This window comes from Oncorhynchus keta, chromosome 28 (assembly GCF_023373465.1).
Source record: "Oncorhynchus keta strain PuntledgeMale-10-30-2019 chromosome 28, Oket_V2, whole genome shotgun sequence".
Lineage (NCBI taxonomy): Eukaryota > Metazoa > Chordata > Actinopteri > Salmoniformes > Salmonidae > Oncorhynchus > Oncorhynchus keta.
The window spans coordinates 49,887,209-49,912,004 of NC_068448.1; the positions used below are offsets into that span (position 1 = coordinate 49,887,209).

The 24,796-nt window shown below is 40.6% G+C and overlaps 2 protein-coding genes across 3 annotated transcripts; both read right to left on the reverse strand.

The window, feature by feature from the left end:
- Positions 1–589: 589 nt before the first annotated feature.
- Positions 590–1,435, reverse strand: LOC118361545 (protein phosphatase 1 regulatory subunit 3G-like). Its single transcript, XM_052484234.1, has one exon. It carries the CDS (start codon positions 1,433–1,435, stop codon positions 590–592), a length of 846 nt encoding a protein of 281 aa, XP_052340194.1.
- Positions 1,436–4,233: 2,798 nt separating this feature from the next.
- LOC118361546 (cytochrome b5-like) lies at positions 4,234–20,408 on the reverse strand. 2 transcript variants are annotated; one of them, XM_035741561.2, is made up of 5 exons: positions 20,159–20,408; positions 11,509–11,637; positions 8,098–8,127; positions 7,818–7,840; positions 4,234–7,412 (listed from the first exon to the last, which is right to left on the reverse strand). In XM_035741561.2, exons 1-5 carry the CDS (start codon positions 20,291–20,293, stop codon positions 7,331–7,333), a joined length of 399 nt encoding a protein of 132 aa, XP_035597454.1. In that variant the 5' UTR covers positions 20,294–20,408; the 3' UTR covers positions 4,234–7,330. The 2 variants fall into 2 exon arrangements, with proteins under 2 accessions (XP_035597454.1, XP_035597455.1); XM_035741562.2 differs by having other exon boundaries at positions 7,334–7,467.
- Between the last annotated feature and the right edge of the window lie 4,388 nt (positions 20,409–24,796).

Here is a 24,796-nt window from a genome sequence, read left to right on the forward strand (position 1 = left end):
AATTCATAAAAAAATATCTGAATTCATAAGTCATTACAATTCACAACAAGTAGGATAGCGCTCCTGATCAGATGACATGATATGCAAATATTATGTAGAACAGGTGACATCCCCTTTGATTATGGGTATTTGTACTGTAATGTCTCTTAAAAGACTTAATTGGCAGTCTTTTAGTATGGTCTTGGGTCTGTGCAGTCCCCACTGGCAGTGGAGCTGATAAATGTTCATCAGTCATTCACAGATCCGAATGGCAATTAATTGTGTGATTAAATGCTGTTCCAGAAGAGGTCAAGAATGCTCAACTAGACAGATGTAAACTTGGCAACTCCATGTTTTACTTTTTAAAAAAAGGATGGATCAGAGTGGTTCCCTTTTTTGGTTCAAAGTCAGCACATCAATCTTCAGTAGGCCTTAAGTCATAATCATTATGACCGCATATCCACCTTGATAATAACACGGTGGGGCTAGATGTAAAGGGAAAAATACTAACTTTATTGAAAAGTATATATCAATCCACGTGATAGAGAACAACTTCCTAAGAACACTTGTTGAACGACACCAACTTTACGAACGTGCATAAGAGCGCGTTTTAAGTGGCGTGAAATGCCGCGCTCTCGTAGGTCACCATGCCTGTACAGTGATACTTCAAGGTATAGTTCTGTCCATTGTTGTTATCCCAAAACTCGCCCTGGTCATTCCTGATGTACACGGCGAAGTGCACCGAGGAAGTTGGGTCTAGGAACGGAGGTGTGTACAAGGTAAAGGTATAACGCTCACCGAGAATATTGTCATCCACAGGCATGGGTATCGCCTGCGCGTCCACGGAAGACAGCCACTCGTTGAACGTGTACCTCACACCAACTTCCCTCGTGCAACAACTTTGAATATTTGTCCGAATCTGCCCACGGACGTCAAACCGGGTGATGGTCACCTTCTCCAGGTTGACGTGGCGCTGCAATACCGTGGTCTCAAAATGTTCAGACTCAACTGGCATCTTGAAAGTTGGGACGAGACGGTCCATGGTCAAGGTGGATTGAAAGTTTATGCACAGGTCCCCAATTGGATACTCTCGGTCCTGTTGTTGAGGGGGAAAGCTCTGCAGTCTTAAAAATACCTTGGAAGGGATTTGCGGTTCTTCTGTTGTGCTGAAGTGCTTCACACTTGCCAAATCAAGCCCCATGGAGTCTGCGAACTTCACCCGTTTTCGGCCGTTATTGGCTATTTCTTCAAAAAGCGTAGCCTGCTTTGGGTACGCGGGCAGGGATTTCGCTCTTCGCCTGTCTTTCATATACATTTCTGGCGGTTCCAATAAGCCATCTTTCAACTCCTCATCATGACCATTCTCCGTTGGCTCCTCGTCAATTCCCGATAGCATGGTTTTACCTGACATCGGAGAACACTGTTTGGAATCAGACAGGAGGCCTGAATCAGACATATTGGTAATGCGTGCGTTATGAATAAACACCGGAACAGTTCCAATGATGAAGTTTACATTCCCGTGGAACTTCTCAGTTAGTGTGATACGCCCATTTAAAAGCTCATCATTCAATTCTGCCTGTTTCTGTGTTCAGCTTCAGTCTTTGGAAAGTTAATGCAATTTCATTTCACGTCATTGCAACGTAATAGAGAGCACTATTCGATGTGGTAAAATAAGGAGGCAATGGAATGATGACGTTCCATTTACCAACTTGGCTTGCATTTAACTAATCTGATCTAACAAAGTGGATATTCGTCAAAATCCGTCATGATGTATGTATTGTAACAGGCCCACAATGTGCTTACCTAAGTCCGATTTGGATATAGTTGGCTGTTTTCGCTGCATAACATGTAGAAGTTGTCACTTTTCAGGTTTAGAAGAAGTGACTGCAGTTCGTATAAGCTAACATGCATACATCTTTGATGGTAGTAGTCAACGTCGTTTTGTAATGCAGTTGATTGGTAAGGATGACATAAACATGCTTTGGGGTTGACATCCATACAAGCATTATGCTCCGTTTTGTACCTCAACATAGTGTGAAATACACATAAACAATAGCCTAAATGTAGGTTAATTTTGCTGGGGGTAATGAGGAGATTCAGGATTTCCCCCCCATGGCCCTTTCCCCCACATATTTCCATGGCAATTCCATTGTTTTTTTTGTAGGCAGTAACTCTGCAATGACTTGGCCAAAGCCTATAGGGAAAATAATGGTGTTTTTGTCTGTTTTTTAAAATATTTTTTATAAACACCAAGAAATAAGGTTTGTGGCAACACAGGTTTAGGAGATCTTACACATTTTGTTCTATTTATGTGCATGTTTTGATTGGATAAGTGCTTTAAAATTCATATTAAGTTACTTTAGGTGATGAAGATTATCTCATAGAACAAAACCTAATGTAACTTTGGTACATTTTTAAGCATTTATCCATTCAAAACAAGCACATGATTCCTCAAGGTTATCTTAACTGACTGATGTTATCTAATTGAACAAAACATATAAGATCTCCTAAGCCTGTGTTAACCTCAGACTTTATTTTCAGCATTTCCCAGAACCCCATTCATTTCCCCCACAGGAATGGATGAACGAACCAGAGGTAACTCATTTCTGTTGTTTAGGACTATAAGCTGGCGAGCTCTATTCAAGCTTACGAACAGCTCACCTGCAGACATTTTGTGAATTTTAAAGCACTTATCCAATCAAAACATGCACATAAAGCGCATAAATGCTTCATAATTCATAAAGGTCATCTTAACGGACTGATATATCATAGAACAAAACGTATAAGATCTCCTAAGCTTACAAACAGCTCACCTGCAAGGCATGCTGGAGCGTGTGCTAAAGAGGCATTAGGGTATTGGGCTATAAAGTCATCAAATGATTCATTATCAAAATTGTCATTCAATATTAACAAATTCACGTTTTAATGCCAACATCTACGTGTAGTTTGGTGACAATATAATACTGTAGGCTATTTTTGCATCAGAAAATAAATAGACCCACATTCGAGACCCTTTCAAACCCTTGATATGACAATAACCTAGTAACCTAGATAGAATAGGCCTATACTTGTTTGTTGCTCAAGAATGATCATTACTGTGATTTCAGCCACAAAAACAACATTGCATTGATAAGTGATTGCCTTCTGTGTTTCCAGTTGCATCACAGTAGATAAAACCTGTCACAAAATCCATATAGGTCCTCATGACATCATGACATGACATGTGGTTCACTTTGTTGGATTGTTCACCATATTTGGCCAAGTAAGTGGTAATATCTGTTAACATCAACAGCATCTCCATAGTCAAATCACGCATTTCATTAAAATGCCTATATTGTTAATCTCTGTGTAGATGATTTCACATCACATGTTTCATCCAGAATATGAAAGTGACAAGTTTCCTCCTCATTCAAACCTAGGGCTATCACCATCTCAATAAAATAAAATAAAATAAAAAAATACTTGCAAATAAATCATTTAAAATATTTTATTTAACTAGGCAGTTAAGAACAAATTCTTATTCGCAATGATGGCCTATAAGGGAACAGCGGGTTAACTGCCTTGTTCAGGGGCAGAACAGATGTTTTACCTCGTCAGCTCGGGGATTTGATCCACCAACCGTTTGGTTACTGGCCCAACACTCTAATCACTAGGCTACCTGCAGCCCCACAAATAGGTAAGAACTACTGACACAAACAACCAAAGCTTCCCTGATGACATGCATAGTCCTAGATGTGGGCTCTATACCACATTTTAATAATGGCCACTTTAATAATAGAACACTTGTCCCTTTACTAATGTTTACATATCGCTTTACTCATCTCATATGTATATACTATTCAACTGTATTTTAGTCAATGCCACGCCAACATTACTCATCCTAATATTTATAGATTTCTTAATTCCATTATTTGACTTTTATATGTGTGTATTGTTGTGAATTGTCAAGATACTACTGCACTGTTGGAACTAGGAACACAAGCATTTTGCTACCGCAATAACATTGCTAAATATGTGTGACCAATACAAGTTTTCCACTAGATGGTGCTCTATAACTATTCCACAAAGCCACAGACAAATTATATAATGGGAATGCACAGAGGTGGGTTTTGCAAAAGTAATACCCAATCAAAGTATGATAATAAAGTTAGAGGAATGTGACAAATTAGCATACTTTTGATGGTTTAATACCCGCTGTTTCTCTGTGGACCAAAGCTTAATTGTTGATATATGATCAAATAAACTACTTTAAAACACATTTTTCTGAATTATTTTATTGAAAAAAACAAAAATGGAAGATCTCAAAAGTAATTTGACCAGCTGTAGAACATTCAGTGGCGAGTTCCCCTGCCTTCTAACACCCTGGCAGTTTAAAAGCAGGGACAACCATGATATTTTACCATAAATTTTTTTTTTTAAAAACACACATTTTACTGGTCATATGGGGTCAACTTAATCCCAATTAAAATGGCTCCCAAAGTGTGAGTCTCGACATAGCAGTCACTTAAAATCAGTGCAAGAATGTGGCCTTCTCTATGGAACATTGAGACCCATGTCACCAGAAATGTGGGACCAGTGGGTTAACAGTTTTGCATACTGGATTTTGGGACCATTCGGTTCACAGTTTTGCATATGTTAAAATGTAAAGGTAAGATGTGAAGCACATAAGATATTATAGGCTGCTTTTATAAGCCTAAACTTCCATGTTCTGTTTCAATCGCAGGGTTACAGTATGTTAGAGAAATAGTGATATGACAAAATATATAAAAGGTAACTGCCAAAATCATGGAAACTCAAGTAAATACAAAGGGATACAAAGTATATTGAAAGCAGGTGCTTCCACACAGATGTGGTTCAAGGGTGAATTAAGCAATACAAATTCCATGTATAAAAATGCTTTGCCCGGCCAGTGGATGACAATGCCCCCATCCACAGGGCATGAGCGGTCACTCAATGGTTCGATGTGCATGAAAACGATGTAAACCATATGCCATGGCCATCTCAGTCACCAGAGGGGTATCCTACGAAGCAGATGACTAAAGTTACCTAACTCCTCAACTCGGGCTAACTGGACATACGAAAGTGGTTCACCTTTTAGCCAGGTAAATTTATATGGCAACGAATCCTTCAGAACTAACCTGCTCCGGCGCAGGCTAAATCACTGCTAACTCCACTTACCCTGAATGAAATGACTGAGCTGTGAGTTGAGGACCAGTGAAATCAGATACCCTCCCTCTTGCAAAGATTGCATTATTTCATTATAACTTGCCCATGGATTGATGTTTCAGCATTGTCTCAATGAAGAGTTTGGCGTTTGACTAGCCATGTACGACAGGCATACACAGTTACAAGCCTGCTAGAGTTAGAGACAAGCAGAGGAGCAATATCCACCATCATAGTACAGATGAAGCCTGAGCTGGAATGTGAAGCTAACTGAAGCCGGTAAGCTTTAGAAAACTCTGAGTAGATCGAGCTTGCTTCATAGAATAGCGCTAAAGATTTCAACCCAATTGAACACTTATGGGAGATTCCGGAGCGGCGCCCGAGACAGCGTTTCCACCACAAATAACAAAGTACCAAATTATGGGTGGTGTCGCATCCCTCAGAGCTCCAGCTGTTTTGGCTCATGGTAGCCCAATGCCATATTAAAAAACATTTTTTCCCCCTTTATTTTGGCAGTTACCGGTCTATTTAATAATTTCAATTTTACATTCTCAATACATGAATCTACATTTGTCTAAAATCTCCATATGTAAATACGTATTTTATTTATATATACACAGTCATGTGGAAAAGCAAGTATAACCCCTGGAAAGTAGTCTTTAAAAAATACATACATAACCAGTCAAAAGTTTTGGACAGACCTACTCATATGTGTAATTTCATAGTTTTGATGTCTTCACTATTATTCTACAATGTAGAAAATAGTAAAAATGAAGAATGAGTAGGTGTCCAAACCTTTGACTGGTACTGTATGTGTAATGTAAATGGCTATTTGAGCTAAATTCCAACTACATTCATTGATAAAGGTAACTCAATCTAACAAATCACATACAATTAACACTTTGAATATGTTATGCAATTAAAATAAACAAAAATCTAATTTCCTTATGCAGAAAAGATTGTACACCCACCCCTACCTTTACCATCACATAAAATTGCTACATTTTAACCAGAACCGGTGGAAATGATTAGAAAATCTTTAGAGTGTAACTTGGGTGGGTCCAGCCTTCCAAAAAGATTAGAAACTTGGACTGGTTTGGTCTTAACCAATTCATCCCAAGAACTGACCGAAAGATGCTCATAGAAGTCTCTAAGATCCCCAAGGTAACATCAAGGGATCTACAGGCCTCTCTTGCCACAATTAATGTTGAAGTGTCTGAGTCAACTGTCAGAGAGTGCACAAACTTGGCCTACATGGGAGGTCAGGAAGAAAGAAACCTCTTCTCACAAAAAAGAAAATCAAGACACGACTGACATTTGCCAGACCACACTTGGGTAAAGACCAAAACTACTTGAACAATGTGCTCTGGAAAGATGAGTCAAAGTTGGAGTTGCAATGCCAGAAACCATGAAAATGAAACACTGCCTTTGAACAGAAGAACCTCTTACCAACTGTAAAGCATGGGTTTGGTAGCATTATGGTTTGGGGCTGATTATGGAATGGCTGAGTCAAGGCTCAGATCTCAATTCTGTCGAAATGCTGTGGGGGTACTTGAAGCAGGCTGTGCATGCAATAAAGCCCTCGAACATGGCACAGTTGAAGCAGTACTGTAAAGACGAGTGTGCAAAAATGAATCCCAGTCGATGTAAGAGACTGATAGACAGTTACAAAAAACGACTACATTAAGTTATTTCAGCCAAAAGGGGGCAACACCAGCTATTGAAGCTAGGGGTGTACTTATTTTTTCAGCACTGGAATTGCATTTCTGTACATTTTTTTATTAATAAATTATTGCAAAGTAAATCATTCAGTGTCATTGTTTAAACTAGGTTACCTTTATCTGTCAATAGTGTTAAAGTGAAGATTACATACATGTTTAAAAAATTATTTTAAAAATCCAGGTGTACTTACTTTTTCCACGACCGTATATATCAACATGTAAATCAGGAGAGGAAAATGAAGGTTAACACAATCACAAAATTATATGCCTTCATTGACATGATGCCGAGCGATTGGATGAAAACATTAAATTAACCCTGTGTACTATAGTACTGCATATGAGCTTTACAAATCCCAAAAGGCAGCAATGGTTTCTCAGGGATCAAACGCAGGCTCTGTAGCTGTCATTCTGAAGCCAGTTATATTGATTGACATTTGATTCGCAAAGGTGACGAACGGATGGCGCAGTCACTTCTCCGACGTGTACATTTGGTACATCACCGTGACGACAGCCGCAGCCAAACAAGGGATCAACCAGTTTGTCCACCAACTGTTGAGGAGTGAGGAACAAGAGCTCACATACAATACATCCGTAAAACCATCAGCTGAAAGGGTACAAAAGGTGATAAAAAGCAAATGTCATAGAAAAGCAATGTTGGTTCCCCATTAGATCACTGCAACAAAATAGAAGATATACTTTATTCATCCAGATGGTAATTTGTCATCTGCGATTACCCAACCCCTCTGCTATACACACACAAACAAACAAACATGAGGTTGGAGAAGCTGGAGCAGAGATTTCTAAACAAACATGAGGAACCACATTTGCTTACATAAACACAAGCATCTGAAGCAACCATTACTCATGCAGATGCAAACTTGCAAGATTAAGTTGTAAATTGATTTAAAACCAAGAAACTGAAGAAGAAAAAAAGCATCAGGGGTGCCTACATACCTAGAGGTTTCCTTGAGTGGTTCCTGCAAGAAAATAAAAAAGTCCACAAATATTTACACGTATGTCTCAGTATCTTTGAGTAGGCCTATCTTTATGATACATTGTGAATGTTTCATATGTGCTGTGCATGTCAACTACAGGTGTTTTCAAAATGGCTCTTGAGTAAGGCAGCTTGCTGTCGAAACCTAACACCTTAGTATGTGTGCTGGAATATGAGTAGTGTAAATTGTCACATTTGAGATACAGTTGCCTGATATCCACATGAATTTGTTTTACTTACTGAAGGTTTGTCAATCTTCAGTCGGTCATCCTACACGAGCGAGTGAGGGAGATAGAAGAAGAGTGGAGAGTGGGAGGAAAAGAGAAAGGTTGTTTATTATGCTATGAGAGTTGGCAGGTATTCAACAAATATAGGACCAGGCATTCCTTCCCCTTTAGATTACACTAGATGTGTAAGAAGCCTGAGAACTAAATTATTTCGATCCTCAGCAGAAAAGCAGTCTACCAAAACAAACTAGACAGATTTTTTTGCAATTAACTGTCACATCAGCCAACTGAAACCAGAATGATTAATCAAATCATACCATTGCCATGATGTAGCATGTTATGCTGTGAAATCTAACATTTCACACTCAGAGGTGTCTATTTTAGCAGAACTATGGGACCACTGAAACTTCCTACATAATATCATGGTCATCTGCATTCAATCAAGATGACATCCAGAGAATAAAAGGGTAGCCAATGGCATTCAATGAAGACAACGGGGCAGAAAACACAATCACAATACCCTACACTGTTGTATTCAGCCAATCTACTCCACTCGCAGTGCCAGACTTGTCTTGAGCAGCGCCTCACACTCAATAGGTCACAGGAAGACCAACCAGGTCACCCGTGATACAAGTCAGTATTCAAAGTTTATCCATGTCTGAGGACATTGGGATATGATGTGGAAACCGGCCACTAGGGGGTAACAGTCTTACCTTCAAGTAGGTTTCGATTTTGCTAGGGCGTTGAGGACGGTGATGGCGGAGGGGTGTAAAGCATCTGCCTCTGATTCCAAAGGTTGCAAGCTCGTATCCAGCAATAGAAATTTGTTTGACATTTTGGTTTTTAAGCCCATCCCAAACCTTAACCTTAAAAATGTGGCCTACCATTTAACCTTAACACTTTGAAAGTTGATGTTTGATAAAAAAATAAATGAGTGTCTATTCGGACGTGAGACTGTGAGCTGGCATTGTGCAAGGGCCTGTGCGGTCGCTGTCGAATAGTAACTTTATGGTTGTCTGGGTGTTTTGTTTTTATCTGTATTCTAACAATCTAGTCCCACGCTTCCAAAAAGAGATGAATTGTGCCTGCTTGCCCTGCTAACTCTGAAATAAAATACAACCTACAAATGACTTGTTCCTCTGGGATTAATTAAAACAAACACTACCAAAAGAATAGAGGACTGGGCATGCCCCCATTCTCATCGACGGGGTTGTAGTGGAGCAGGTTGAGAGCTTCAAGTTCCTTGGTGTCCACATCACCAACAAACTAACATGGTCCAAGCACACCAAGACAATCATGAAGAGGGCGCAACAAAACCTATTCCCCCTCAGGAGACTGAAAAGATCTGCCCGAATCCAGCCTTATTGAAGCACCCCCAGATCGTCACCGATCCTCCTCCAAATTTCACAGCGGGTGTGAGACCTGGAGAGGCCTACAAGTCACGGTGTCTCACACCCACTATGAAATTTGGTGGAGGGTCGCTGATGATCTGGTGGTGCTTCAAGCAAGGCTGGAATCGGGCAGATTTGTCTTTGTGAAGGACACATGAATCAAGCCATGCACAAGGTTGTCCTGGAAGAAAACTGGCTTCTGCTCTGACAATGTTCCAACTCTGAGGATTGTTTTTTCCAGCAGGACAATGTTCCAACTCTGAGGATTGGTTTTTCCAGCAGGACAATACCCAGGGCCATACAGTCAGGTCAATCAAGGTGTGGATGGAGGATCACCAGATCAAGACTCTGTCATGGCCAGCCCAATCTCCAGACCTGAACCCCATAGAAAACCTCTGGAATGTGATCAAGAGGAAGATGGATGGTCACAAGCCATCAAACAAAGCCGAGCTGCTTGAATTGTTGCGCCAGGAGTGGCAGAAAGTCACCAACATCAATGTGAAAGACTGGTGGAGGGGATGCCAAGACGCATGATAGCCGTGACTGAAAATCAGGGTTATTCCATCAAATATAGATTTTTGAACTCTTACTAAGTTAAAACATTGGTATTGTGTTGTTTAAAAATGAATATGAACTTATTTTCTTTGCATTATCCGAGATCTTTTTTGTTATTTTGACCAGTTGTCATTTTCTGTAAAGAAAAGCTCTAAATTACAATATTTGAGATTTGGGAGAATATAGAATAAAAAATAAAAAATGTTTTTTACCCAACCGCATACCTGTAAATAGTAAAACCAAAGAAACTGATAATTTTGCAGTGGTCTCTTAATTCTTTCCAGAGCTGTGCACACAGTTTATTAGGTACACCCATTCAGTACTGGTTTGGACCCCCCTTTCCCTCCAGAACAGCCTGAATTGTTCAGGGCATTGATTCTACAAGTTGTTGGAAACATTGGTCCATGCTGACGCAATGGCATCATGCAGTTGCTGCAGATCGGACAGGGGGTACATTCATGCTGCGACCAGCCCATTTCCATCTCAATGTTTCTCCACTCTTCTATTGTCCAGTGTTGGTGATCGCATGCCCACTGGAGACGCTTTTTCTTGTCTTTAGCTGATAGGAGTGAAACCCTGTGTGATTGTCTGCTGCAATAGTCCATCCGTGACAATGACAAGTTGTGCCTTTCGAGATGCCGTTCCGCGCCATTATTTTCCTGTTTGTATCCTGCCAGTTAGAGTTCACGATTCTTGCCATTCTTCGACCTCTCTCTTGTTTTTGCCCACAGGACTGGATGTTTTTTTGTTTGTCGCACTATTCTCAGTAAACTTTAGAATGATGCATGAAAAGTCCAGGAGGTCAGCCGTTTCTGAGATATTGGATCCGGCCCGCCCGGCACCAACGATCATACCACGCTCAAAGTTGCTTAGGTCACTCATTTTGCCCATTCTAACGTTAAATCGAACACTAACTGAATGCCTCGATGCCGGTCTGCCTGCTTTATATAGCAAGCCACGACCATGTAAACTATCCAGTGAGTGTATTATCGATGGCTTACATCAAATTTTGGGTGGAATATTGGCTGTATGGTTCATAAATTATAGTATATTATATTTATTTTCCTTATCTCATGACAATTTGATGAAACCACAAATCTTTCAGGCAAACAATGTTTCCTTTTGCTCATGGGTGTGGGAAGGTGTAACCAGTGGTGTAGTGGAGGGTAACTGTACGGAAAACACAAGCTACGCACCATTTTTATTTTGCTCGCGTTTACCTACCTTTAGTGTAAAAATGCATTGAAAAGTTTAGGGAGCGTTACTTTACTCACTGGGAACGACGATTAGCGCTTACCCACCTATTTTCTTTACTACTACAAAATCACTGTGTATACCCCTTTCTGTCCAATGAGGTCATTTCTGATGATTTATGGGACAGACCCCTTTTGGCTCAAGAGCACCCCCAGAGGCAAACGTTTTCCTATAGCCTATAAATAAAATAAAAAACAGGTCTAAGGTACGGAAGGAGTGCTTACTGGATGCAGTTCTCCAATGACCATGTTGGCAGCCATCTCCCTGGCATCTGAGGAGTGTCCGACATCTTCAAAGCTCTCTGTGGCATCGCCGCCGGCCTGCTCTCTCAAGACCTCCTCTCCACCTGGGTGCTGTAATATACATGTCAGAGTCAATCAATTTAGGCTTAATAAAACGCATTCTAGGTGTCCATTCTCATTGTTTTGCACTAAACCTTGATGCTAAGCTGTAGCTATATAGACAAAACCACATCTTGGATCAGTGGTTCTCTGTGTTCAGAATAGGGCAGGGATTCTCTAACTTTTTCACTCAAGCCCCCCTTCCAGCATTGGGGAAGATGTTGATGTGGCGCAGGCATGACTTCTATGGGCACAAGCACTGTTCACACCTCTCTTGTTGGCAGAGAAAAAAGTTGTTTGCGTATTTCCTGTAATTCTGAACATTTTTACAGAGAAAATGTTAAAGCAACTTTTCTTGCAATTCTAAACATTTTGCCATGTCCAATGAGTATTCATATGATATTTGACTGACTAAAACATTACAACTAGCCCATGTCAACTATAAAACATTAGCGGACATTGGCTAGTTGATCTGAACATTTCTGAGAAGTTATACATAGCTCAGATATGCAATGACTGACATGACAAGAGGAAAACTGATGATGCAATTCCTAATTTCGAAATTGCACCTAAGGCTGTTACGGTGACCGTATTACCACCAGTCACGAGTCAAATTCCAGGTGACTGTTTAGTCACGGTAACTAGGCTTCTCCAAGCTCTGATGCTGCTGATGGTCATTAGTACCAAACTTGCTGGTAGCCTGGTACTTGGCACTCTATTGTCCCTCTAATATCAATGCAAATGTTTTCGAAAAATCGAACCAAACACTCCATGATGTTGCGCATCTTTTCTATAGGCTATGCAACTGTGTGAGAGAACAGCATTTTATTAAAAGGAGGATCCCATCAGCTTTATATAGGCTCGGCCTACGATATTTGTTATCAACTTTCCTAATGTTAAGCACATTGCATCAACTTACAACAGGAGTATAGCCTACCAGGCTGGCATGAAAATGAACCAAATCAAAACTAATTATTATAATAATAACTATAATAATAAATAATAATAACATTATTTAGTATATGTAAACACAACATTAAATAATTAATGATCTGATGGGTGACAATATTAGCCCATCACTGATGAATGATGCACACATCATGTAGCCTAGCCCATAGGCCTATATGCTTTGATAAGGTTTGTATCACAACTAAAATGACCAAATAACTTACAACCAGTGTAGAGCCTAACTGGTATACATAGGCAGCATGTGAGTTTAGTTTGGGGAAGATAATTTGCACCATAAAAATGCACCTTTATAATAGTGCATTAAATACATGAATCACATTTGTGGTCACTTTTCAGAACAGTCACACTTATAGCTTACTGCGATGTGTGCATTGCTGAGCTTATAATGTGAAGAGAAACTATTAGGCAATCAACATTTTAAGCTAAACATTCTAATCTGTTGCATCAGCCTCATTGCTTTTAAACAGTTTTTTGATGAGTGGTTGTATTCATTTGGGATCTATAGCATCCCACAACTGTCACAGTGTATGTTTGGAATATTTATTGACCAATAGAATAGCTCAAGTTTTGTACTATGGGGGATAGTAGATTGACATAGGCTAGTGGTTTTTCGGTTTATTAGGCCTACTCATCTTGTTGGCTGACGAAAAGTAGGCTAAATGTGGACAGTTCTTCTAACATCCTCAATATGCGCCTCGGAATTCGATAAGAGGGACGCGTGCAGTTGCCTCCACGAAGTATCCGTCTTCACTTGTAGCCTACTTAGCTGATATCCCTGTGAAAAGGACCCCATCAAGTGACGGGCATTGGCTAATAAGAATTGAGAATTCTGAGAAAGCCACGTGAGCGAGGTTTTTTGGAGCTCGGCAGCCAGGAGAAGAGAATTACAATTACTATATTCAGCCCAAGGGCACAACGGCCACAAAAGGCATTTTTCGGGGGAATTATGTTCCACACAAGGGGGATGCCGCTAGGAAATTCAAGGCCTGGTGAGAATATTATCAAATGCTTGTCAAAATTGTGAATGAGAGACTGATGAAGTGTGCGCAGCCTGCACAAGAAACAAAACAGAGCGCATGCCATTCATGCAACTTTTTAAAAATCATTAGTCGAATCAGTCGGCCTTAGAATGCGTTAAAAATGTAAACATATAGCCCAACATTTGTATCACAACTAAATTAAGGAGGAGCTGTTTCTTTGTTAACTGCTCAACACAGAATAGCTGTATGTGTGCACTGGAAATCGTTAGGATATTTTCTCCATTCTCTTTTATTCAGCTATGTTCAATTGTATTCTACATACTACTACAAATAATGCCACGGAATTCTAAGCAAATCTTGTCTGCTTAATGAACTAGTGTAGCCCACAGCCATAAGGCAAAGCCATATCAGGGCCCAACATAAGGACAACTCAAAGTATGCTATTCTCTTCTTCTGAAATAGACTTTTCTTTAGACCCTTCTAAAATAAATAATGGATTTATTGTGATGTGTAGGCTATATTGAATGGATTTATTTGACTTTTTAAAATGAAGATTTTCCAAAGGCCTGCATCAGTGGCTTGTAGGCTGTGTGGAAGCCAGGAGAATGTGTCAATGGTCAATCATGGCGGTTATTTTGTTGACAATCACCGGCTGACAAAATGTCATGACTACCACAGCCCTAATTGCACCTTGTGCACTCTACTAAGGCAACTTTCAAGGGTAAGAGTAAGTTGAAAACCGGACTAAGTTCCGTTTGGGGGGCGCCACTAGGGTGTCCACAACATTAGGTAAATCTGTAATTTTAGTATCCAAGTTTAAATAATATTTAAATCCTCTTTCAGCAAAACCTATTCTGCTAGTTACATGCGTTATTCAAGACACAGAGGTATAGCATTTTTTGTATAATATTATAGAAACTTGTGAAAAAAATCTTGAACACACACCTATATTTGGAGACTGGAAACAAGTTGAAACCAATGGAACAGTAAGAATTGACATGCTTGACCTATTGAGTGTTATTGCCCTAAATAAGAAATCCACAAATTTCCCTGTAAACTTGTGTAAGGTAGCCTCGTGAAAACACAACTGAATGCTATTATTTACCCTACTCAAATTGAACAAAGTAGAATAGTACTTCATTGCTCTTCACTACTTGGCTTCCAATCCCCAGAAACAAACACACGCCATGTTTTGGGGGAACACAGGGTCAGCAACAGCGTAGCTCTGGAGAAGCCCTGGAGAAGTTAAGGGTTCCATTTCTTGCTCAAGGGTAAAACAGTAGTGGATATGGTCTGAAACCAGAAGCCTTCCAATTATCAGTTCAGTTCCCACTCTTCATCACCCAAAGTGGGACTTTAACCAGCGACCTTCTGGTTAATGGTCTTCCTTCATCACCTCTGAGCTACTTACCCTGTACTATCTGATTGAAAGATTAAATTCATCTGTAACCAGGACAATGTGTGAACTCGGATAGGAATTGTGACTTGACAGGTTTTGGGGATATTCAGTGTCCACGATTGAACCCCGGCATTTCAAAGGACGGATCAGAAAGCTTGCGGACTTCTTTACTTTTCTAATTGTGATACTATTTTATCTGCCCTTATCTTATTGTCCATAGACTACAATGTAATAATAATAAACTACGCCATCCAAAGTGCAAAGAAACCCAGGAGAGAAAACATATCAATTTGTATTTGTCACATACACATGGTTAGCAGATGTTAATGCAAGTGTGGTGAAATGCTTGTGCTTCTAGTTCCAACCATGCAGTAATATCTAACAAGTAATCTAACCTAACAATTTCACAACAACTACCTCATACACACAAGTGTAAAGGAATGAATATGTACATAAAAATATATGAATGAGTGATGGCCGAACGGCATAGGCAAGATGCAGTAGATGGTATAGAGTACAGTATATACATATGAGATGAGTAATGTAGGGTAAGTAAACATTATAAAGTGGCATTGTTTAAAGTGGGTAGTGATACATTACAGACATTTTTACATTATTAAAGTGGCTAGAGTTGAGTCAGTATGTTGGCAGCAGCCACTCAATGTTTGTGATGGCTGTTTAACAGTCTGATGGCCTTGAGATAGAAGCTGTTTTTCAGTCTCTCGGTCCCCGCTTTGATGCACCTGTACTGACCTCGCCTTCTGGATGATAGCGGGGTGAACAGACAGTGGCTCGGGTGGTTGTCGTCCTTGATGATCTTTTTGGCCTTCCTGTGACATCGGGTGGTGTAGGTGTCCTGGAGGGCAGGTATTTTGCCAACGGTGATGCGTTGTACAGACCTCACTACCCTCTGGAGAGCCTTACGGTTATGGGCGTAGCAGTTGCCGTACCAAGCGGTGATACAGCCCGACAGGATGATCTCAATTGTGCATCTGTAAAAGTTTTGTGAGTGTTTTTAGTGACAAGCCCAAATTTCTTCAGCCTCCTGAGGTTGAAGAGGTGCTGCTGCGCCTTCTTCACCACGCTGTCTGTGTGGGTGGACCATTTCAGTTTGTCCTTGATGTGTACGCTGAGGAACTTTTAAAAAATCTTTCCACTCTCTCTAATACTGTCCCTTCAATGTGGATAGGGGGCTGCGCTCTCTGCTGTTTCCTGAAGTCCACGACAATCTCCTTTGTTTTGTTGACATTGAGTTTGAGGTCACTTTCCTGACACCACACTCCGAAGGCCCTCACCTCCTCGTCGTTGTTGGTAATCAAGCCTACCACTGTAGTGTCATCTGCAAACTTGATAATTGAGTTGGAGGCGTGCATGGCCACACAGTCGTGGGTCAATAAGGAGTACAGGAAAGGGCTGAGAATGCACCCTTGTGGGGCCCCAGTGTTGAGGATCAGCGGGGTGGCAATGTTGTTACCTACCCTCACCACCTGGGGGAGGCCCGTCAGGAAGTCCAAGACCCAGTTGCACAAGGCGGGGTAAACAACCTAGAACCTAGCTAGGTAAACAACATGTATGATCACACACACGTTAGTTGGCTGGCTCGTTAGCTGATGGGTGCTAGTTAAACCACAATGAACAGTGCCAAATAATGTCATTTACTACCCTGCATAAATCTGCTGGGAGCTGACCAACCAAGTTCAATGTTAGCTAGCTAATATTAGGCTTTAACTAGCAAAGCTAATGGATTGGGGATATGAATAATAACACCACACACAACGTTAGCTAGGGAGCCAGCCAGCCAGCTAATGTTAGCTAGCTAACAGTACACTTTAGCTTAATACATGTAACTAGCTAGCTAGGTAAACAATGAACCTAGCTAGGTAAACACCATGTAATATCACACACACATGTCACAACATTAGCTAAAGTTAGCTAGGGAGCCAGGCAGCTAACGCTAGCTAACAGTACACATTAGCTAGAGATATGTAGCTAGCTACGTAAACAATTAACCTATCCAGGTAAACATGTAATATCACACACATCACGAGCCAGCCAGCTAACGTTAGCTAGTTAAACAACAATAGATAATAACGTTATACACGTAGCGTTAGCTAGGGAGCCAGCCAGCTAACATTAGCTAGCTAGCTAACAGTACACTTGAGCTTGAAATGAAACCACTCTTTCAAAATTAGTGTAATATCTGAAAATGGAGCAAGCTAGACTATTTTACCCGTATACATCATCATGCATGATGGACGGGTCTCCCTGTTAGGGAACCATGCCACAAGTGGCCTTAGTTTGAAGACGTAATCTGGAAACAGGTGTTTTCTCCATCTCCTTAGCTGTCATACTCTAATTCCACTGATTTCAAAACTTGATCCTCCAGAAAGTGGAGAGCAACACTTATGCAGCTACATTTAAAAAAGCCGCATTCGACAGGATTAACACAGACTGAGCTCAAACAGACAGAAGCCTCCTTTTTGGCAGACCAATCCGAACTCCTCTCTCGGCATGTCCAGCCCACTAATTATCTCAGCCAAACATGGCGAGTGGGAAGTTTGCTTACGTTTTCTGTGGTTGACCAAGAAGGCTCGAAATTTAACAATTTTATTCGTATTTACAGATGAAATACAAGTGTGTTATTAATGGACATGAAAGTTCACATGTTCCAGAAGGCATTTCTGCTAAAAATAAATAAAAAATACATTTAAAAATAACAAACATTCAAATGGCTATCCTGTGAAGTCGTGACTTGCGACTTACGCCTAGTACCTGAAACGGGTCACATGAGAGGCAATTTAGCATTTAGGATTCTTTATCTGTAATGGTTATGATAAATAAGCCATTGTTGCATGCGGTTGGCATATTGATAAATGCGCACATATTTTTTTTTTTCCAGTGCGGGGCGATTAATCAAAAGAAAATCATGCGAGTACTCAAACAGTCACTAAAGTTCAAATGACCATCTCTAATTGCAATTCGACATTTATTGCGATTAGATACTGGGAATTTATTGCAATTCAATGTTCCAAACATATTGCTCACCATATGTCTGCTGCAGAGGGCCAAGAGAAAACAAGTTTTGACCAGTCACGGAAATATAAGCACTGAAAACAAAATAGCTCCTTATTTAAAAAGAAGATGGAGAACAAGCTACGAATGAAAAAAATACTGGAGTTTTGATGCAACTAGCGCAAAAATAATATTGAAATATTGTCAAAACGATACATTGTCGTTTCCCCCATATCACTATTGTACCAACCTGGACCCAGGTGTAGACATAACATAGTACATGTAAATCTGTGATACTCAGTTTAGTATATGATCCGGTATGTTACGTTTCGTTTGGTGTAGATTCATTTGTGAATGTCCATCATCCATTTCATATGATACATGTTACAAATTACAATTCAGATGATACGAATTGCAAATCGTACAATATTGTAATGACCTGACTAGATCATAAATGAACAATTGTCCAGACAGAGGCTTGAGTTTACGAATTGACGGTTTATTACACCAACTTTACACAGGCTACTGTTTGGGCCGTAGCACACGCCAAATAGATGACAGATAACCCACAAGCCAATCGTGACATTCTCTTGTGAAACCCAGACGTAAGAGAGAGAGAACAAAGGCTGAACCTGGTCTTAACTTCCAATGCTCCACCCCCCTGCCCAACCCCCCTCCACGCCACTCCGCCAACCACCAGGATGCCCGGCATCAGAACATTCCAGGCATTCCCGTGATTGGCAGATAGCAGGTTGATTGACAGGTCGGACCCCGCGAACACCGGGTACTGGTCAGTACAACACAACCACCTCCTAGCCTAACGCCTAACACATAACACACTGTGCGGGTCGCTACAATATGTTACACATTTGCCAGATGTTAAATATGTTACAATGTACAATTTGTTCGGTGGCTAACGTTATCTAGGCTAGGGTTTGGGATAAATTGAAGGTTGTGGGTTAAGGTAAGGGTTAGCTAACATGCTAAGTCGTTGCAAAGTAGCTAAAAAGTAGTAGTTGCAAAGTTGCTAATTAGCCTAGCAAAAATATTTCATGATGTGATTTGAAACACGCAACCTTTTGGTTGCTAGACAATCGCATTATATGCTAACCCATCCTCCCCGACCAAACTCTCCTTTCGTGTTTGGCGTAACCCTTGTAAGTCTAAACCCTTAGATCATGGAATTGTTTTAAGATCGTCATAAAATGTATAACTTAGCCTCTTGGTTTAGAATTTTAGGCATATACATTTTTTTTTATGAAAAATTGAATTGGACAAGGAGAGACAGAAACCAACCAAGCTTACTCGCACTATAGTAGAATAATAGCTGTCATTTATTTAGATGTAATTTATCATACAATATGACTACGTAGTACCTGTCTTGACTGTATCAAACCAGGGGAAGCTAGTTAAGTTAACTAGCTAGGCTAATTGAGTCTGCATGCACTTTATTGTCCTACTCAGTTACAAACAACTCCATTCAGAATATAAAGTAGCAGCCTAGTTGTTGACTCTTGGTCATTGTAGCCGATCCTTCTCCTTTAACTATGAATTCCATCTTCCTCTATTGATTATATTGTCTCCTAACTTTTGCCCTACACGGAGGCTCTACAACAAGCGACACGCACAATTCATGAAAATCAATGACCAGCAGCATAAATTATGCCATTTCTCTCCCTCTCTCTAATGCAACAGCCTTGCGTAACCATACCAAACATAGCCTGTCATCACACTAATTTGACTTATTATGTTTATTGTGTTACGTATCGTTCGAGGCCAGGCTGATACTTTTTTTGTTTTACTCTAAAGTTTGTGCGTCGTTCTCCCTATCCTCACATAATGAAAATGTATTTATTGACTTCGCACACAATAGTACGAAATGTTGCCATGGATAATTACCTGTTGGCTATGGCTATTATGGATAAGCATATATTAAGTCAAATGTGATGGGCTATAACATTGGGGGCGGCAGGTAGCCTAGTTGACAGTAACCGAAAATTAGCCGGATCGAATCCCCGAACTGACGAGGTAAAAATATGCCATTCTGCAACTGAACAACGCAGTTCCCCTGCAGATCGTCATTGTAAATAATAATGTGTTATAAGCTGACTTACCTCGTTTAAATAAAGGTTTTAAAAAAACATGAACTATTCGTGAAGCACAATTTTCTCACCTCCTCCAAAAATGTGGTGACATCGTAGACTTTATGGTTGATTATAATCCATGTACTCTTGAATGAATTTCGTTCCTCGATTTCCGACAATCGGTAGTATTTTACAGCGTGTCCGTTCTCGTCTTTATCCTCCATTTATCTTTTCAATAAATATATCTGATATGAATGTGAATCCAGAATGTTACAATCTATCAAATGATTCGAAGTAAGAACAGAGTTCAGAGTTTTATTGTAGGTCATGGTGCGTATCAGGAACCGCCCATAGATTTGCCCATGATTGCGGTGATTGGTTATTTTTATATATATTTTTCATTCGGAGGCTCTCTTATTGGTGTAACCCATGTCAGTCTGTCCATGAAGAGAAAACTCATTCATGATGATGAGTAGGCTAAAGTTCATAAAAGTTCATCTCGAGGACCGATTTCTTACGCAATGAAACAGATAGGCATGCCTTTCTACCTGTGCATTGTGTAGGCCTATTGCATTATTCCCCAAAAATATGCTAACAAATAACGAAATGGGAAGAGAAAAAAAAAGAATAAGAAAAAAAATATATATATATATAACGATATGGGGGACGTGCGGCTCTAAATATTTGTTCTTTGGGCTACTCTATATTCTAATGTAAAACAATAAATACATACAAAACAGTACACTGTAGGATTTATGGGCTTCAGTAAATGCTATTTATTGATTATACATTGGTTGGATAACTTTGATAATTCTGTGATTAAACATCCACACCAGCAAATCCAATATTTCGAGCTGAAAGATGATGGCCAAAGTTTACACATGATGTAGCACAACGGTTTAAGTCAGTACGTCATCTTTAGTCAAAGTATGATACACTATATACACAAAAATATGTGTACACCCCTTCAAATGAATGGCTTTGGCAATTTATGCCAACCGTTGCTGACAGTGTACTAAAGAGCTCAGTGACTTTCAACTTGGCACCATCATAGGATGCCACTTTTCCAACAAGTCAGTTTGTCAAATGTATGTCCTGCTAGAACTGCCTGGTCAACTGTAAGTGCTGTTATTGTGAAGTGGAAATGTTTCTGAGCAACAACGACTCAGCTGTAAAGTGGTAGTCCACACAGTCTCACAGAATGGGACCGCCAAGTGCTGAAGTGCGTATGCAAAATACACATATGTATGGTCATATTCTTTATATTTTATTTTGTTTGTAATTTTATGGGGCCATCCCTTGTAGAATTTTCTAGGCCTCCTAGGAATTTGCATTTAAAATATTGTGTATTAGTACTAGGGGGCGCTGTGGCGTCAAATGGGAGCATTAGTGAGATTGTGAGTTCTTGGAGATTTCTTCTTCAATCTTGGAGAATATCTACTACTGAACACCACTAACAATTCCTCCATCTCATCATTTTGTCCTGTTATTTCAGGTATGTAGGCCCAGAAAACTGTACAGACAATGCCTTCATCAAACAACACTGTTTCACAAAGAATCAGTGACATGGCAGGAGATGTTTTGAAACAATTACTGCTTCCCATACAAGCCAACAGATGTGGCGGGCCTAGCACAGCTCCTGGTATATATCAGTTACCTTTATGGAGGGTCAATTAAGGAAGACATCCTCTTCTGCAAACCACTGGAAACCAGGACAACATGAGAGGATATTTTTAAAGTACTGGACAGCTTTGTGACATCAAATGGACTTGGTCAAGATGTGTTGGTATGACAGGGAGACAGTGGAGCGGTAATGCGCGTGCAAGCAGTTGCTCCCAATGCCACTTGGGTACACTGCAGCATCCACGAGAGGCTCTTGCTGCCAATGGAATGCCTGACAACTTGAAAGATGTTTTGGACACTACAATGAACATTTTTAACTTTGTTAAAACTCAATACTTTGTTAAAACTCTCGTGCATTTTCTGCATTATGCAATGATATGAACAGCGACCATGTAAAGCTTTTACAACATACAGAAGAAGTGTGCTGGTTATCAAGGGGCAAAGTATTGACATGTTTTTTAAAATTTAGAGACAAGCTTAAAATTTTCTTTACTGACCATAATATTCACTTGTCTGACCGCTTGCATGACACCAAGTTTCTCAGACAACTGGCGTATCTGGGTGATGTTTTTTCTCGCCTGAATGATCTGAATCATTGAGGCTATGATTAAGAAGTTTGAGCTCTTTTCTGTCTGCATTAACAAGGACAACACACAGGTCTTTCCATCATTGTATGATTTTTTGTGTGCAAATTAACTCAAGCTTACGGACAATGTCAAATGTGATATAGCGAAGCACCTGAGTGAGCTGGGTGCGCGAGTACGCAGGTACTTTCCTGAAACGGGGCGAGAGACACAACTGGATTCGTTATCCCTTTCATGCCTTGCCTCCAGTCCACTTACCGATATTTGAACAAGAGAGCCTCATCGAAATTTTCTGTGAAAATGTAATTTAATCAGAAGCTACTGCCAGATTTCTGGATAGGGCTGCGCTTAGAGTTTCTTGCCTTGGCAAATCGCGCTGTTAAGACACTGATGCCCTTTGCAGCCACGTACCTATGTGAGAGGGGATTCTCAGCCCTCACTAGCATGAACTAAATACAGGCACAGACTGTGTGTGGAAAATGATTTAAGACGGAGACTCTCTCCAATACAATCTAACATTGCAGAGTTATGTGCATCCTTTCAAGCACACCCTTCTTATTAACCTGTGGTTTGTTATTCACAATTGTTGATGAACCAATTAGGTTTAATATGTAAGATGGCTAAATAAAGACAAATTATTGATTATTATAATATTATTATTTGTGCCCTGGTCCTATAAGAGCTCTTTGTCACTTCCCACGAGCCGGGTTGTGACAAAAACTCACACTCATTCTTATGTTTAATAAATGTATCGTATAGTGTGTGTGGCCGACTTACAATGATGACAACAAAAAAAAACATTTTCGAGTGCGCTGACCCTGGTGCTAGAGGGGGTACGCAGCTGGAGGTTGAATGTTTGAAGGGGTACGGGACTATAAAATGTTTGGGAACCACTGAGCTAGAGGATAGAGGTATAGCTCAGCTACTGTTTATGCAATATGTTGTTGTTTATGTCTAAACAAGGTGACTCAAACGTCAAGTAAGACAATCATACGGTCCAAAATGTGTACCTACACACATTGTATCAGGATTTAGCTACAAAACACAGCGGCATCAGAAGGGAGTTGAGACTCCTCTCTGATAACACTGTGTTTGATGAAGCATTGCCGAGGCATGTGATAAAAATAACAAGCGATGCGAGTGAGAGACAGCGTAGATTGGGCCAAATTTCACGTCATAAGACGACAATGCCCAGCTCGAAGCTGATGAAGTCAAAGTTGAGCAAAATACTGAGCTAAAGAGCAAAAACAAAACTATCCAGCAACTGAGCGCTCAAGTCGAGGCCCTAAGAAATGTTATTGAATCCTTGAAGCAGCCCAAAACACCAGAACATTTGTGTCAATGTACTTCCAGTAAGCCAGCGTTTCAAAGAAGAGAGACCATACAGCTGTTTAAGATGTGTAGAGAGGCGCAATGGAATGCCACCATTTCTTAGCATGTGGAGAAGAGGAACACCAAGCTGTGGATTGTCTGAAAAAACTTAAGTGTTCGGGAAACGGGGTCTGGTCATTGCAGGAGGACAGCCAGTGGCCAGCCTAAACCAACAGTCCCAGCCTGATGCAGTTCACGCACCCAATCAAGATCAAGTCAACTGCACAGTTTCATCACATACTAGTCAGCCGACACAAGGCAAAGTAGTCCAGCTAGTTGGAAAAAAATACATACTCAAGTGTTACATGAATGGCTATTCTGTAAACATTCTGCTATACACACACGGGTGCGCAAGTGAGTATTCTGGACCACAAATGGAAGGAAAAAGACTTACCTGATCAAAAAGTCAGACCACTGACCGAACTCATGGGAACAAAGCCCATGTCATGGCTGTTAATGGAGATGCTATGCCTTTCAATGGTTGGGTCGAGGTGAGGATGGACCTCCTAGGAAATGGTGATCCAGATCTGTCAACACAGGTACCGTTTCTGGTCACATGACACTAGAGAGACCACTCCGAGGGTTCAATGTCATCCAAGAGCTGATAAGGGGACAACATAGTGGAGCACAGGTGCTGCTTACAATAGCCAGCCTGCTTGGTGCAGCTCTGGAGATCCAGGGAGAACAAGCTAATGCAATAGTAAGTTTCATACAGACCCAGAACACTGACGATGACCATGCTGAGGTGAAAGTAGGGTTCCAGGATGCTGTCATCCGCCAAGGCCAAGTTGCTCATGTCAAGTGTAAGGTGCCAGTCAGTTTTAATTTATCCAACCAAGTTGTTCTGTTTGAACCACATGAAGTGAGCGCACAGCTGGAGCAACTAGATGTTGGTGAAAGCCCTTCAACACCACGGAGTGAAGCTGAGATCAAAAAAGTATGAACCGTCCCGGAGAGAAGGCAGGTACATGAGACGTCTGGTCTCTGCAGATGGAGTTCGGATTGATTCTAAGGTCCAGGAGGCCATCTTTGTCTTGAGAGACAAAAAGCCCGGTACTGTTGGGGACGTTGCAAACTACTCAGATTCTTAAGTTACTACCGCACTTACTTACAGGACTTCTCAAGAATCTCGAAGCCAATCTACAAACT

What these genes read in the sequence shown, in the direction of transcription:
- LOC118361546 (XM_035741561.2), bottom strand. Translation starts at nt 20,293, where the DNA reads ATGGAGGATAAAGACGAGAACGGACACGCTGTAAAATACTACCGATTG. An exon ending in TCACCACATTTTTGGAGGAG is followed by an intron (nt 11,638 to 20,158) that starts GTGAGAAAATTG and finishes TGTATATTACAG; the next exon opens with CACCCAGGTGGAGAGGAGGT. An exon ending in CCACTCAAGGAAACCTCTAG is followed by an intron (nt 7,413 to 7,817) that starts GTATGTAGGCAC and finishes ACTCCTCAACAG; the next exon opens with TTGGTGGACAAACTGGTTGA.
- LOC118361545 (XM_052484234.1), bottom strand. Translation starts at nt 1,435, where the DNA reads ATGTCTGATTCAGGCCTCCTGTCTGATTCCAAACAGTGTTCTCCGATG.